This window comes from Oncorhynchus tshawytscha, linkage group LG01 (assembly GCF_018296145.1).
Source record: "Oncorhynchus tshawytscha isolate Ot180627B linkage group LG01, Otsh_v2.0, whole genome shotgun sequence".
Taxonomy (NCBI): domain Eukaryota; kingdom Metazoa; phylum Chordata; class Actinopteri; order Salmoniformes; family Salmonidae; genus Oncorhynchus; species Oncorhynchus tshawytscha.
The window spans coordinates 54,600,035-54,616,725 of NC_056429.1; the positions used below are offsets into that span (position 1 = coordinate 54,600,035).

Sequence of the window (16,691 nt, forward strand, 5' to 3'; positions counted from 1 at the left end):
TCAAGCAAAGAGGCACTGAGTTTGAAGGTAGGCCTTGAAATACATCCATAGGTACACCTCCAATTGACTCAAATTATGTCAATTAGCCATCAGAAGCTGCTAAAGCCATGACATCATTTTCTGGAATTTTCCAAGCTGTTTAAAGGCACAGTCAACTTAGTGTATGTAAACTTCTGACCAACTGGAATTGTGATACAGTGAATTATAAGTGAAATAATCTGTCTGCAAACAATTGTTGGAAACATTACTTGTGTCATGCACATAGTAGATGTCCTAGCTGACTTGCCAAAACTATAGTTTGTTAACAAGACATTTGTGGAGTGGTTGAAAATTAGTTTAATGACTCCAACCTAAGTGTATGTAAACTTCCGACTTCAACTGTACATACAGTTGAAGAAGTCGACATACACTTAGGTTGGAGTCATTACAACTCATTTTTCAACCACTCCACCAATACCAGGTATATCACACTCATTCATTATACACTTCAACAGTTTTTACCACTCCGGTTTCTGGGACATCAATGATTAAACACTAACTATTCAATAGACTAGAAACATGACCGGCTATTTGCTCTGCGACCGGCATAATAATGTAATGAAACAAACAGGGAGCAGGTTTCGAACCCTCAACATTCTATCCCGAAGTCCAGCACGCTATCGACTGTGCCCAAATGTATTAATTATGGTTGGGGCCGATTGTGGCTAAAAACACTTTATCAATTGGAATCTTTAACTTGGAAAGGGGGAAAAGTATTATTATTAGTTTTTCACAAGCATTCAACCTTTTAGTAAATCATTTTTCAGGACTATTTCGAAAAAGCAGCAGAGATGCACAATAAATCTCTAAGAAGAGGCTATTCTCCAATGTGTGGATGAAGCTCTTAAATTTGGCAGTGGGGAAAACACGAGATGAACTGCTAGAAAAAAGACCCGCTAAAGCTAAAGAACACTCTGGAATGTTCACAACCACATATACTTTGAACTCGCGAAAAGTGGGAGCTGCGGTCAAGAAACACTGGCATGTTTTATCATTGGACACAGTGCAACAATATGATGAAGTGTGAATATTTCTGCCACCCACATACAGTAAAACAGTTCCATATAAATTACATTATTACACGCTCCAACACCCATGTCATCTACATAATTAAATGTCCATGTGGGCTGTGCTATGTAGGTAAAACCTCTCGTTCTCTAAAACAGGGAATCAGTGAACATAAAAGTTCACTTAGCAGAAACGACAGGAATAATCCAGTCGCAGTACATTTTAATGACCTAAAAACATGGCATTTCTACCTTTAGATTATGTGGCATAGAGAAAGTTAAGATATCAGACAGGGGAGGTGATATAAATGATACTCTGAGTAAAAAAGGTAATGTTTTGGGATTTTTACCCTCCAGACATTATTATCTGAAGGTCTTAATGAGGAAATGCCTATGTATGTTATGTTGTAAATATGAACTTGGATTATGCCCCTATTTCAGATTAATCTGACGTTTTTCTTACCCTGTACCCAATGATTTATGAAAACTTGCTTGGTAGGTCGATGTCCTCATTGTGGTTTTACAGACGTATTTAATACGTTTTATGTACACACTTTATTTGAATATTTATGAAATGCATATTATTATATTTGGTAGCTCTTATTTGTTTTTCCTTCGCCTCCAACCCCTTTCGATGCATGGACAGATGTGGGTGTGGCTAGGTCTACATAAGGGTGCTAATTTAACATTTTAAAAACTAACAAAAGCTCTGACGAGCTTGAGGTCGACTGATTAACTAGGGACGATTTCAAGTCTTCATCACAAATTGGTATTTTCGGATGCCGATTACATTTCATTCCACGAGGAAACTGCGTGGCAGGCTGACCACCTGTTACGCGAGTGCAGCAAGAAGCCAAGGTAAGTTTCTAGCTAGCATTAAACTCATCTTATAAAAAAAAATCAATCAATCTTCACATAATCACTAGTTAACCTAGTAATATCGTCAACCATGTGTAGTTAACTAGCATGTCCTGCGTTGCATATAATCAATGCAGTGCCTGTTAAATTATCATCGAATCACAGCCTACTACACCAAACGGGGGAGGGTTTAACAAAAGCACATTCGCAAAAAAAAGCACAATAGCTGCACGAACGTACCTAAACATAAACATCAATGCCTTTCTTAAAATCAATACATAAAAGTATATATTTTTTAACCAGCAAATTTAGTTAAAATAAATTCATGTTAGCAGGCAATATTAACTAGGGAAATTGTGTCACTTCTCTTGCGTTCATTGCATGCAGAGTCAGGGTATATTTGTTGGCACTCCTATATGTCCCATAAACATCACTATTGGGTCTTTTTTTCGATTAAATCGGTCCATATATACCCAAAATATCCATCTATGGAAACTGTGTGATTCAGAAAAAAAAGACCGTTTCAAAACGCTACGTCATTTTTTAAAATTAAAAAAGTCGACGATAAACTTTCACAAAACACTTCGAAATACTTTTGTAATCCAACTTTAGGTATTAGTAAACGTTAATAATCTATCAAATTGATCACGAGGCGATGTGTATTCAATAGCTCCACGCTTTCAAATCATCTTCCGAAATCGCTCTTCCAAAACGTCCTGTCGGAGACCGGATGGAAAGTGGTCTCTCTTCCTCGTTTGACCAAGAAACAACGAGAAGGCAATTGACAAGAGTGGTGACATCGTGTGGAAGCTGTAGGACTTGCAATCTCGGCCCTATTTAATTTCGTGCCCCTTGAACAATACATGCAAGTGGCGCATGGATATTTTTTTCAGTTTTCGGTGATCAGTTTTTCTTGCGCTTTTCGATGAAACAGACGCTCTGTTATAGTCACAGCGGTGATTTAACCAGTTTTAGAAACGTGAGAGTGTTTTCTATCCACACATACTAATCATATGCATATACTATATTCCAGGCATGAGTAGCAGGACGCCGAAATGTTGCACGATTTTTAACAGAATGTTCGAAAAAGTAGAGGGTCGACTTAAGAGGTTTTAACAGCTTTGCACACTCTTGGGATTCTCTCAACCAACTTCATGAGGTAGTCACCTGGAATTCATTTCAATTAACAGCTGTGCCTTTTAAAAGGTTAACTTGTGGAATTTCTTTCCTTCTTAACGCATTTGAGCCAATCAGTTGTGTTGTGACAATGTAGAGGGTATACAAAAGATAGCCCTATTATTTGGTAAAAGACCAAGTCCATATTACAGCAAGAACAGCTCAAATAAGCAAAGAGAAATGACAGTTTATCATTACTTTAAGACATGTCAGTACGGAAAATTTCAAGAAAGTTTCTTCAAGTGCAGTCGCCAAAAGCATCAAGTGCTATGATGAAACTGGCTCTCATGAGGACCGGCACAGGAATGGAAGACCCAGAGTTACCTCTGCTACAGAGGAGAAGATAATTAGATTTACCGGCCTCAGAAATTGCAGCCCAAAAAAAATGCTTCACAGTACAAGTAACAGACACATCTCAACATCAACCGTTCAGAGGAGACTGCGTGAATCAAGCCTTCATGGTTGAATTGCTGCAAAGAAACCACCACTAAAGGACACGAGCAATGGACATTACAAATTTGAGATTTTAGGTTCCAACCGCCGTGTCTTTGTGAGACGCAGAGTAGGTGAACGGATGATCTCTTCATGTGTGGTTCCCACCTTGAAGCATAGTGGTGGTGTGATGGTGCTTTGCTAGTGACACTGTCAATGATTTATTTAGAATTCAAGGCACACTTAACCAGCATGGCTACCACAGCATTCTGCAGTGATACGCCATCCCATCTGGTTTGCGCTAAGTGTGACTATCATTTGTTTTTCAACAGGACAATGACCCAGCACACCTCCAGGTAACGGCTATTTAACCAAGAAGAAGAGTGATGGAGTACTGTATCAGATGACTTAGCCTCCACAATCACCCGACCTCAACCCAATTGAGATGGTTTGGGTTGAGTCTGACCAAAGAGTGAAGAAAAAGCAGCCAACAAGTTCTCAGCAAATGTGGGAACTCCTTAAAGACTGTTGGAAAAGCATTGCAGGTGAAGCTGGCTGAGAGAATACCAAGAGTGTGCAAAGCTGTCAACAAGGCAAAGAGTGGCTATTTGAAGAATCTCAAATATATTTTGATTTGTTTGACACATTTTTCTGGTTACAACATGATTCCATGTGTTATTTCATAGTTTGTCTTCACTATTATTCTACAATGTGAAAATAGTAAATATAAGGAAAAACCCTTGAAGGTGTTAAAACTTTTGACCGGTAGTGTAAGTATTCAGACCTTTTACTCTTGAAGCACCTTTGGCAGTGATTACAGCCTCAAGTTCTTTCATTCTTCTCTGTAGATCCTCTCAAGCGCTGTCAGGTTGGATGGGGAGCGTCGCTTCACATCTATTTTCAGGTCTCTCCAGAGATGTTCCATCGGGTTCAAGTCCGAGCTCTGGCTGGGCCACTCAAGGACATTCAGACACTTGTCCCAAAGCCTCTATTGGGTTATCTTGGCTGTGTGCCCTGTTGGAAGGTGAACCGTCGCCCCTGCCTGAGGTCCTGAGTGCTTTGGAGAAAGATTTAATCAAGGATCTCTGTACTCTCCTCTGTCATCTTTCCCTTGATCCTGACAAGTCTCCCAGTCCCTGCCGCTGAAAAACATCCCCACAGCATGATGCCGCCACCACGCTTCACCGTAGCGATGGTTCCAGGTTTCCTCCAGAAGTGACGCTTGGCATTCTTTATTTTATTTAACTAGGCAACTCAATTAAGAACAACTTCTTATTTTACAATTACAGCCCTTCCTTAACCCGGACGACGCTTGGCCAATTGTGCGCCCCCTATGGGACTCCCAATCACGGCCGGTTGTGATCCAGCCCGGGATAGAACCAGGGTCTGTAGTGACTCCTCTAGCACAGAGATGCAGTGCCGTAGACCGCTGTGCCACTTGGGAGCCCTTCAGGCCAAAGAGTTAAATCGTGGTTTCAGACAGAGAATCTTGTTTCTCATGGTCAGAGTCTTTACGTGCCTTTTGGCAAACTCCAAGTGGGCTGTCATGTCCCTTTTACTGAGGAGTGGATTCCATCTGGCCACTCCACCATAAAGTCCTGATTGGTGGAGTGCTGCAGAGATGGTTGTCCTTCTGGAAGGTTCTCCCATCTCCACAGAGGAACTGGAGCTCTGTCAGAGTGACCATCGGGTTCTTGGTCACCTGCCTGACCAAGGCCCTTCTCCCCCAATGGCTCAGTTTGGCCAGGAAGCCAGTTCTAGGAAGAGTCTTGATGGTTCCAATCCATTTAAGAATGGAGGCCACTGTGTTCTTGGGTATCTTCAATGCTGCAGAAATGTTTTGGTACCCTTCCCCAGATCTGTGCCTCGACACAATCCTGTCTCGGAGCTCTACAGACAATTCCTTCGACCTCATGGCTTGGTTTTTGCTCTGACATGCACTGTCAACTATGGGTCCCTATATAGACAGGTGTGTGCCTTCCAAAACATGTCCAATCAATAGAATTTACCACAGGTGGACTCCAATCAACTTGTAGAAACATCCCAAGGATGATCAATGGAAAACAGGATGCACCTGAGCTCAGTTGAGTCTCATAGCCAAGGGTCTGAATAGTTACGTAAAATAAAAATATATATTTATTTTTTATAAATGTGCAAACATTCATAAAAACTTGTTTTCCCTTTGTCATTATGGGGTAGTGTGTGTAGATTGATGATTATTTTATTTAATCAATTTAAAATAAGGCTGTAACGTAACAAAATGTGTATTTAAAAGGATCCACCTTCCTTGTGCATCTGTTTGAACAGTTTGCACATTCCATCATGTCAGCAAAAATATATCTAATCGCTTCTTGTCTTATCAGGTGAAATGATAAATGGCAAGAAGAAATCAATATTTTAAAATGAATAGATTTGAAAACAAATGTATTCGCGGCTGCTCATTCCAGTGAGTGTAATTGAGCAAATTACACGCATTGGTGCCAATGTTAAGAGTTGAGAAAGTTGATATTTGAAATTATAAGATACTCTTGTACTGTGGTCTGTAATTCAACATGTGTTATTGTGGTTGTTGCTAGCGCTATTGATGTAAACATTATTTTCCCCATATATATATATATATATATATTTTCGCAGACTCCCTGTAGTACCACCCGACCCATGGTTCAATAACCCTTCTCTAATCCTAGCTCTCTGTGATCTACACAGACACACACCCCCCCCCCCTGTCATCAGCATCACATCCCTGCCTAATCCTGATTAGAGATACCCCGCAGAGTCACTATGCGCCCCGCAAAAAACGCAACCTGCCTGCACCCTGCCGCCATCCCGTCCATCCTCTTTCCCGTCAACTCCCCCACCTTCCAGTTGGCCTTGCCAGTAACTGAGGGGATTGAAAAATCAAGGCTGTATTAAAAAAGGGGGGACTGGGGAGAGGCATATCCTACCTTTAATTTAATCTTAAGGCTTTTTCTAACTGCTTCAGCAACTGCTCGGACTGGGGAGGAAATATTGTGGCTTTTATAGAGCCAGCTGTCACCTCAGACAGTTCTACCAGGTAGGGGCCACAGTCTTCTACCTATTGGGATATCCATGGCAGGTACAAGCAGGGATCCCATAGCCAGACACATAGTGGGACTCTATGATAATTGGGATGAATAGTGTAGCATGCGTGTGTGTTCGTGCGTGCGTGCTCCCCTGAACTGTGGGCAGAAAATAACAACCAGACACTATTGGAATTTTATCTTTACATTTTTTTTAAATGCTATACTTCCTGGTTCTACATAGCGATCAACTGGAGGATATGCAGTACCACTAATGAGAAATCGCACACACGCACTCTTCAGTAGAAAGAAGAAACAGCCAGCAGTCGGTCTCTGGGAAGAGCTCCAAGCCCCCCCGAACACCCCACGTCATGCCTTCATCATCTGTTCATAGTAAGAGTGGAGACATGCTGAAAGACAGGCAGAATCATAGGCTGTGCAGGCCTCCCATTCATCTGTTTACTAACACCCAGCACATGACCATGACGCACGCACGCACGCACAAACAAACAACCGCTCTCACAGACAGGATCTTCAAAATATACCCTGCAGATCCATAAAAAAATAAAATACGCACACAATCAAGTTAGAAAATCCCGCAAAAACATCCCCCTAAACCATGTGGTAGCAGCTCTGTGTTTTTGTAGTGTAGTATTGTCAATGGGTCTGGGGCAACTGGCTGACTGTCTCGCTCTCTCTCTCTCGCTGTCCATCTGTCTGTCCACACTACTCTCGGTCTCATATAACCACTCCATGCTCAGAATAGGACAGTCCTATTTATTTTTCATTCCAGCGGTAATGTAATACATTGTTATGGAGGTGAAGAAGAAAAAAAAGAAAAAATGTGGGACGTGACATTCCACATCTGGAACCGCTCTGGAGCACGTGCATCGCTCTCCAGATCTCTGCTCTCCCTCTCCCGATCAGATCTCTGCTCTCCCTCTCCCGATCAGATCTCTGCTCTCCCGATCAGATCTCTGCTCTCCCGATCAGATCTCTGCTCTCCAGATCTCTGCTCTCCCGATCAGATCAGATCTCTGCTCTCCCGATCTCTGCTCTCCCGATCAGATCAGATCTCTGCTCTCCCGATCTCCGCTCTCCCGATCAGATCAGATCTCCGATCTCCGCTCTCCCGATCAGATCAGATCTCCGCTCTCCCGATCTCTGCTCTCCCGATCTCTGCTCTCCCGATCTCTGCTCTCCCGATCTCTGCTCTCCCTCTCCAGATCTCTGCTCTCCCTCTCCAGATCTCTGCTCTCCCGATCTCCGCTCTCCCGATCTCAGATCTCCTCTCCAGATCTCTGCTCTCCCTCTCCAGATCTCTGCTCTCCCTCTCCAGATCTCTGCTCTCCCTCTCCAGATCTCTGCTCTCTCAGATCTCTCCTCTCCCGATCTCCGCTCTCCCGATCAGATCAGATCCTGCTCTCTCCCTCTCCAGATCTCCGCTCTCCCGCTCTCCAGATCTCCGCTCTCCCGATCTCTCCAGATCTCTGCTCTCCCGATCTCCGCTCCCCTCAGATCTCCGCTCTCCAGATCTCTGCTCTCCCTCTCCAGATCTCCGCTCTCCCTCTCCCGATCTCTGCTCTCCCTCTCCCGATCTCCTCTCTCCCGATCTCTGCCCCTCTCCCGATCTCTGCTCTCCCGATCTCTGCTCTCAGATCTCCCTCTCCCTCTCCAGATCTCCGCTCTCTCTCTCCAGATCTCCGCTCCCGATCTCTGCTCTCCCGAGCTCTCCCGATCTCTGCTCTCCCGATCTCTGCTCTCCCTCAGGAAGGAATTCTGTAACCTGATCCTCTAGTTGTCTTTAGTGCACTGACCAACCTCACAGGGCCCGGTGGCATACACACACACACACACACACACACACACACACACACACACACACACAGGGATTCAGTGAGCCCTGACCCACACTCACTCAGAGGGAAAATATCAAACATCACACATGTAAACTATAGGTTCAAAACACCATACAGACAAGCGTCAACACATATCCCACAAGTTCAGCGCAGTCAAAAACACACAAGCTGCGCTGATTTTGTCTCAAACTATTTTATTTTACCAGGCAAGTCAGTTAAGAACAAATTCTTATTTTCAATGACGGCCTAGGAACAGTGGGTTAACTGCCTGTTCAGGGGCAGAATGACAGATTTGTACCTTGTCAGCTCGGGGGTTTGAACTTGCAACCATCTGGTTACTAGTCCAACGCTCTAACCACTAGGCTACCCTGCCTCTCTCAACTTTAATTTAATAGCATTACCCCAAACACAACACACTAGTTAACATGTGAATGGGACAGGGGGCAAGGGCGGTGAACACTAGCAGCTGGCTCCTGTGAGTTCTATATTTAAATCTCATTTGACAGTTAGAGTGCTGATTGGGTGCAGAAGGGGATCAGAGGGGCGGCAGGAGCACTCTGAAGCCATCCCAGTGGCCTTTCACAGCCATGCCTACAGGTGCCCCGTTAACTGCCCCGGCCCAGTGGAACTGCCATCCACTCACACCCTGCACATACACATGAATCAACCAACTAACACATCTACTGACTGATGTTCACTACCGAAGTACATGTGATGCTGGTCACATATATCAATGACCAAGTCCTCTGACTTCATGAGTATACAGCAAAGGTTATCGACTAAAGTTTGATCCTATTTTGCAGAGGTGTGAATCTCTCATTTATTTGAACAACAATATGACACACTATCGATACCCAGGGCAACGAGACGATACCAGTATCGCGATACGCTGTAGTATCGTGGCAAGTAAACAGAACATGAAGCGGATTTAAACTTCTTCAGGGAAACAGGCCTAATGTTGGAAACAAACATCATTATGTTGTCATCCTGAGTCACATTTATTTATTTTCAAAGCTATAGGACACCATATTGTACATACACTGCCTAGAAAGTACTCCGAACCCTTGACTTTTTCTACATTGTTAGGTTACAGCCTTAATATAAAATGGATTAAATAAAAACTCTCAATCTACACAAAATACCCCACAATGACAAAGCGAAAACAGGTTCAGAAATGGTTTGTAAATGTATTAAAAATAAAAAACAAATACATATTTCCATAAGTATTCAGTCCCTTTACTATGTAACTCAAAATTGAGCTCAGGTGCATCCTGTTTCCGTCAATCAACCTTGAGATGTTTCAACAACTAGATTAGAGACTACCTGTGATAAATTCAATTGATTGGACATGAATTGGAAAGGCGCACACCTGTCTATATAAGGTCCCACAGTTGACAGTGCATGTCAGAGCAAAAACCAGGCCATGAGGTCAAAGACATTGTCTGTAGAGCTCCGAGACAGGATTGTGTCGAGGCACAGATCTGGTGAAGGGTACCAATACACACCTGCAGCCTTGAATGTCCCCAAGAACAGTGGTCATCATTCTAAAATGGAAGAAGTTTGGAACCACCAAGACTCTTCCTAGAGCTGGCCACCTGGCCAAACTGAGCAATCGTGGGAGATGGTCACTCTGAAAGAGCTCCAGAGTTCCTCTGTGGAGATGGGAGAACCTTCCAGTAGGACAACCATCTCCGCAGCACTCCACCAATCAGGCCTTTATGGTAGTGGCCAGACAGAAGCCACTCCTCAGTAAAAGGCACATGACAGCCCACTTGGAGTTTACCAAAAGGCACCTAAAGACACACACCATGAGAAACAAGATCCTCTGGTCTGATCAAACCAAGATTGAACTATTTTGCCTGAATGCCAAGTGTCACGTCTGGAGGAAACCTGGCACCATTCCTACGGTGAAGCATGGTGGTGGCAGCATTATGCTGTGGGGATGTAGTTCAGTGGCAGGGACTGGGAGACTAGTCAGGATCGAGGCAAAAATGACAGAGAAAAGTACAGAGAGATCCTCTGATGAAAACCGGCTCCAGAGTGCAAAGGACCTCAGACAGGGGGCGAAGGTTCCCTTTCGAACAGGATAACGACCCGAAGCACACAGCCAGGACAACGCAGGAGTGGCTTCGGGACAAGGATCTGAATGTCCTTGAGTGGCCCAGCCAGAGCCCGGACTCGAACCCGATCGAGCATCTCTGGAAAGACCTGAAAGTAGATGTGCAGCAACGCTCCCCATCCAACTTGACAGAGCTTGAGAGGATCTGCAGAGAAGAATGGGAGAAACTCCACAAATAAAAGGTGTGCCAAGCTTGTAGCGTCATACCCAAGAAGACTCAAGGTTGTAATCGCTGCTTCAAAAAAGTACTGAGTAAAGGGTCTGAATAATTACGCAAATGTATATTTAAAAAACATTTTTTTTAGAAACTTGCAAAAATGTCTATAAACCAGCTTTTTGCTTTGTAATTATGGGGTATTGTGTGTGGTTTGATGAGGGGGGAAAAAAAACTATTTAATCCATTTTAGAATAAAGCTGTAATATAACAAAATGTGGAAAAAGTCAAGGGGTCTGAATACTTTCCAAATGCACTGTACAGCAGGTTTTTAAAAGTACCAAAGACTTTGTTCTGCTTCGCGGTTTCATTTCATTTTTGCTATGGAAAGAATATCCCAATGCTGGTATCGTCACAGCCCTAGCAACCACACAGCTGCACCAATATCTATCACTGCAATGCCCCAGCCCTAAAGTTCAGTAGATACCGAACATGATGCTCTGTCATTTAAAAAAATGTCACTGTACATGTGTGTAATAAAGACCCTTCCTAGGCAGGCAAAAAAATAACAATCCCATAAAGTAGCATTGCATAGAATGTCTGGAAGGGTAAAGCAGATACAAGTTCCTTTACACTGTGTCTGTATATGGCATATGGGGTCCTGTTGCTCATGCCCAGAGGGCAGTGTGTTTAGGAAAATATGAAGAAAGATTGATAAGCGATTGCATAATGTGTATATGTAAAGCAATGTGGCCTTACTCAGAGTGAGATAAGGAGAAAGAGACAACAGCCTTCTCTACTAGGTCCTGCTCTGCCCAAGACCCTGGTGGGCAGTGGACACAAACACCCCCAATGTGTGTGTGAGAGAGAGAGAAAAATCAGCACAGTAAGTGTTGAGGACAGGCGGGCAAAGCCTGCGGGCACTGCAGAGCAGTTATGACTGGGCATGTATTCCTCAGCGTGCCTCATACGCTGTGCGGGCACTCGCTCACATACCCTCCACCACCACCTCTGTCGTGGTGCTCCAGGCTAATGTCCTCTAACTTCACTGTACTGCATTGAGTGCATTCAAACATGAAGGATAAGGAGGGAGAGAACTGGGATTCGCTCACACCACACACACACACACACACACACACACCGCATTCAAATGGGAAGGACAAAGACAGAATGACACTACCACCTCTCAATCTATACTTTACTGCGCACACACACACACACACACACACACACACACACACACACACGATGACTCCCACTGCAATAATTGCCTGTGGCATCTCCAAGCAACTCAATAAAAAAAGACATGCATGTGCAGCCCATCAACAGCAAGAATTTAACTGATAGAGAGCAATTGATGCCATGCATGTTCCATCATCACTGTAATCACAAATTAACACTGTCGTCAGAAGTCACCTGCAGTAAACTCTGGGAGGTGTTTTGTTGATTATCTTTCCTATGGGGTGTGGATTTTACAAAATGTACAGTATTCTGTAGGGTATTGCATTATTGTTTACATATACAGCACTGCGTCTGAGATTCGTAAAAACGTGATAATAAGGAAGTTGAGCACACACAGTATTTGTGCATATTCTAATCATTTACAGTCCTTGGAGATAGTCACCTACCTGGTATCTAATGAGGAAGTCGAATTCCTTTTGTTAGAACGTCAGTCAGTTAAATTGTATTGTGTAACGGTTACATTAGTACCTTTGGAAGGCCCCCTTCTTGGAGTGCCACTCATCTGACACGTCCCCTCTTCACACACACACACACACACACACACACACACACACACACACACTCTGCGCGCGTCACAATACGCGGCGCTGGCAATGCTCTCGCACACGACCCTACGTGCACCCGCACTGGCAGACTGACTGGATAAATAAATCATTTCTTGCCGAATCTATTCATCAACCCACACGCCTTTCAAAAGGCTCTCTGCCATAGCAATAGCAGGCAATGGACGTAGAAAAAAAACAGATACGCACAACCCAGTGCGTATGAGAGAATAGCACAAGATCAGATGCTTTGTTACAATAGCCTATTGCATGCAGTGTGGTACGTAAAGTGAAGCCTACTTGTGATATCCAGCACAGAAAAACAGAGCTCATAAAACGTGGTGCACTTTGACACATTGGAGCCAACTTGGTGTCAAGGTGATATGTTACAATGTTGACTCGATTGGTTTAATAAATAAGCTAGAGCACTGACACGTGTAGGCCTAGACAAGAAGACACAATACGTTCCAGGCTGCTATATGAATTGCGATGCTTTTCGCATCGACCACGTCCACCAGTTAGACAGACATATTAATAGGCTAGTATTCGTCTGTAACTTACCCAAACTGCCGGCGAAACCGTCCATTTCTGGGAGAAATAGCCGAGCAGACACCAAAAATATTCCTGTTATGACGGGTCCTATTCAGGGAACAGTGGGAGAATGTCGGACGCTAGACGGGCTATCCAGACTGGCAGGCAAGGCGGAAATTTCTCAAGCCAACTGTTCTCGCAGTGGTCGCGACCGTATCGTAGTAAACTGGGGATCTGTCGAGTCGCAGTGAATTCTCAGTCCGGAGCAACACCGTGGTTCTCAGGGCCAGTTGATCACACGCTCTTGCTTGACTCTACGATAGCACACCTCCGCCGGGGGAGGTAGGACAGGCAGAGCTCGGCTTTCGCATTTCCGACTCCGCCCGCTTTGGCACGACTTGCTTCCCTGGAGTGGCTAGTCTGAGCGCGTCTCAATTTGACACAGTTGAGGATCCCTATGTGCTGGCCAATATATACACTACCGTTCAACAGTTTGGGGTCACTTAGAAATGTCCTTGTTTTTTTTGTTGTCATTAAAATAACATCAAATTGATCAGAAGCACAGTGTATACATTGTTAATGTTGTAAATGACTATTGTAGCTGGAAAGTGTTTTTTATGGAATATCTACATAGGCGTACAGAAGCCCATTATCAGCAACCATCACTCGTGTTCCAATGGCACATTGTGTTAACTAATCCAAGTTTAGCATTTTAAAAGGCTAACTGATCATTATGTTATGTTTGCACAGCTATAAACTGTTGTTCTGGTTAAATAAGAAATAAAACTGGCCTTCTTTAGACTAGTTGAGTATACGGGGCATCAGAATTTGTGGCTTCGATTACTGGCTCAAAATGGCCAGAAACAGAGGACATTCTTCTGAAACTCATCAGTCTATTCTTGTTCTGAGAAATGAAGGCTATTCCATGCGGGAAACTGCCAAGAAACTGAAGATCTCTTACAACTCTGTGTACTGAAATGGCAGTCCACCTGAAGTAAATACAATTGATTGATCATGATTGTCCATATAGGGTCCCACAGTTGACAGTGCATGTCAGAGCAAAAACCAAGGCATGAGGTCGAAGGAATTGTCTGTAAAGCTCCAAGACAGGATTGTGTCGAGGCACAGATCTGGTGAAGGGTACCAAAACACTTCTGCAGCATTGAATGTCCCCAAGAACACTGTGGCCTCCATCATTCTTAAATGGAAGAAGTTTGGAACCACCAAGGCTCTTCCTAGAGCTGACCGTCCAGCCAAACTGAGCAATCGGGGGTGAAGGGTCTTGGTCAGGGAGGTGACCAAGAACCCGATGGTCACTCTGCTCCAGAGGTCCTTTATGGCTAATTCATCCCTACCTCCAGTAGGGAAATACTTCCAAAGGCCTGGGACAAGTTGCCACTCTCCATGTCTGCTAGGGTGGCTTGGTTAGATATGAGGGTCTGTCTTCTGATTGAAGTGCCGCAGTTAGAGTGCCATTCTCTTTCAAGGTGTCTGCTAGCTCTTTCCGTGATGTAAACTCATGTATCTAGAGGGAAAGTGCAGCGTCTAGGCGTCTAAACAAAGCCCGTGCCATTGTTGTGCGAGTTAATGGTGACGGGTCGATTATCAGGCTCCTGTTCATCAAATACCAAGATCTGTTGACCATTAGTGATTCCTCTGTTTGTGACATGGATAAAGTGCCTACATGCTGCAGAATACCAAGCAGCAGTATGCTCTGTATAGAAGAGGTATTCTGGTCTCCAATTAGGGTATGATCAGCAAACGGTGTCTCTGGATTTTCCCTCAGCAGCCTTTGTTTGTGATGCTGTTTAGAATGTTCAGAGTTATTTCCCTGCTGGTAGGTCAATGGTATGGGCCAAGATCCTGCTGGTAGGTCAATGGTATGGGCCAGGATCCTGCTGGTAGGTCAATGGTATGGGCCAGGATCCTGCTGGTAGGTCAATGGTATGGGCCAGGATCCTGCTGGTAGGTCAATGGTATGGGCCAGGATCCTGCTGGTAGGTCAATGGTATGGGCCAGGATCCTGCTGGTAGGTCAATGGTATGGGCCAGGATCCTGCTGGTAGGTCAATGGCATGGGCCAGGATCCTGCTGGTAGGTCAATGGCATGGGCCAGGATCCTGCTGGTAGGTCAATGGTATGGGCTAGGATCCTGCTGGTAGGTCAATGGCATGGGCCAGGATCCTGCTGGTAGGTCAATGGTATGGGCCAGGATCCTGCTGGTAGGTCAATGGCATGGGCCAGGATCCTGCTGGTAGGTCAATGGTATGGGCCAGGATCCTGCTGGTAGGTCAATGGTATGGGCCAGGATCCTGCTGGTAGGTCAATGGCATGGGCCAGGATCCTGCTGGTAGGTCATTGGTATGGGCCAGGATCCTGCTGGTAGGTCAATGGCATGGGCCAGGATCCTGCTGGTATGTCAATGGTATGGGCCAGGATCCTGCTGGTAGGTCAATGGCATGGGCCAGATCCTGCTGGTAGGTCAATGGCATGGGCCAGGATCCTGCTGGTAGGTCAATGGTATGGGCCAGGATCCTGCTGGTAGGTCAATGGTATGAGCCAGGATCCTGCTGGTAGGTCAATGGTATGGGCCAGGATCCTGCTGGTAGGTCAATGGCACGGGCCAGGATCCTGCAGGTAGGTCAATGGTATGGGCCAGGATCCTGCTGGTAGGTCAATGGCATGGGCCAGGATCCTGCTGGTAGGTCAATGGCATGGGCCAGGATCCTGCTGGTAGGTCAATGGTATGGGCCAGGATCCTGCTGGTAGGTCAATGGTATGGGCCAGGATCCTGCTGGTAGGTCAATGGTATGGGCCAGGATCCTGCTGGTAGGTCAATGGTATGGGCCAGGATCCTGCTGGTAGGTCAATGGCATGGGCCAGGATCCTGCTGGTAGGTCAATGGTATGGGCCAGGATCCTGCTGGTAGGTCAATGGTATGGGCCAGGATCCTGCTGGTAGGTCAATGGTATGGGCCAGGATCCTGCTGGTAGGTCAATGGTATGGGCCAGGATCCTGCTGGTAGGTCAATGGTATGGGCCAGGATCCTGCTGGTAGGTCAATGGTATGGGCCAGGATCCTGCTGGTAGGTCAATGGCATGGGCCAGGATCCTGCTGGTAGGTCAATGGTATGGGCCAGGATCCTGCTGGTATGTCAATGGTATGGGCCAGGATCCTGCTGGTAGGTCAATGGTATGAGCCAGGATCCTGCTGGTAGGTCAATGGTATGGGCCAGGATCCTGCTGGTAGGTCAATGGTACGGGCCAGGATCCTGCTGGTAGGTCAATGGCATGGGCCAGGATCCTGCTGGTAGGTCAATGGCATGGGCCAGGATCCTGCTGGTAGGTAAATGGTATGGGCCAGGATCCTGCTGGTAGGTCAATGGCATGGGCCAGGATCCTGCTGGTAGGTCAATGGTATGGGCCAGGATCCTGCTGGTAGGTCAAATGGTATGGGCCAGGATCCTGCTGGTAGGTCAATGGTATGGGCCAGGATCCTGCTGGTAGGTCAATGGTATGTGCCAGGATCCTGCTGGTAGGTCAATGGTATGGGCCAGGATCCTGCTGGTAGGTCAATGGTATGGGCCAGGATCCTGCTGGTAGGTCAATGGTATGAGCCAGGATCCTGCTGGTAGGTCAATGGTATGGGCCAGGATCCTGCTGGTAGGTCAATGGTATGGGCCAGGATCCTGC

General features: G+C 45.4%; 1 protein-coding gene across 1 annotated transcript in view; it reads right to left on the bottom strand.

The window, feature by feature from the left end:
- LOC112253203 (EMAP like 4) overlaps positions 1-13,420 on the bottom strand; it is an 81,945-nt gene extending 68,525 nt beyond the window's left edge. The window contains exon 1 of the mRNA XM_024425236.2: positions 13,031-13,420. Coding sequence (XP_024281004.2) covers positions 13,031-13,055 — 25 coding nt within the window. The 5' untranslated portion in view covers positions 13,056-13,420. The remainder of the gene's footprint in view (positions 1-13,030) is intronic.
- Positions 13,421-16,691: the final 3,271 nt, after the last annotated feature.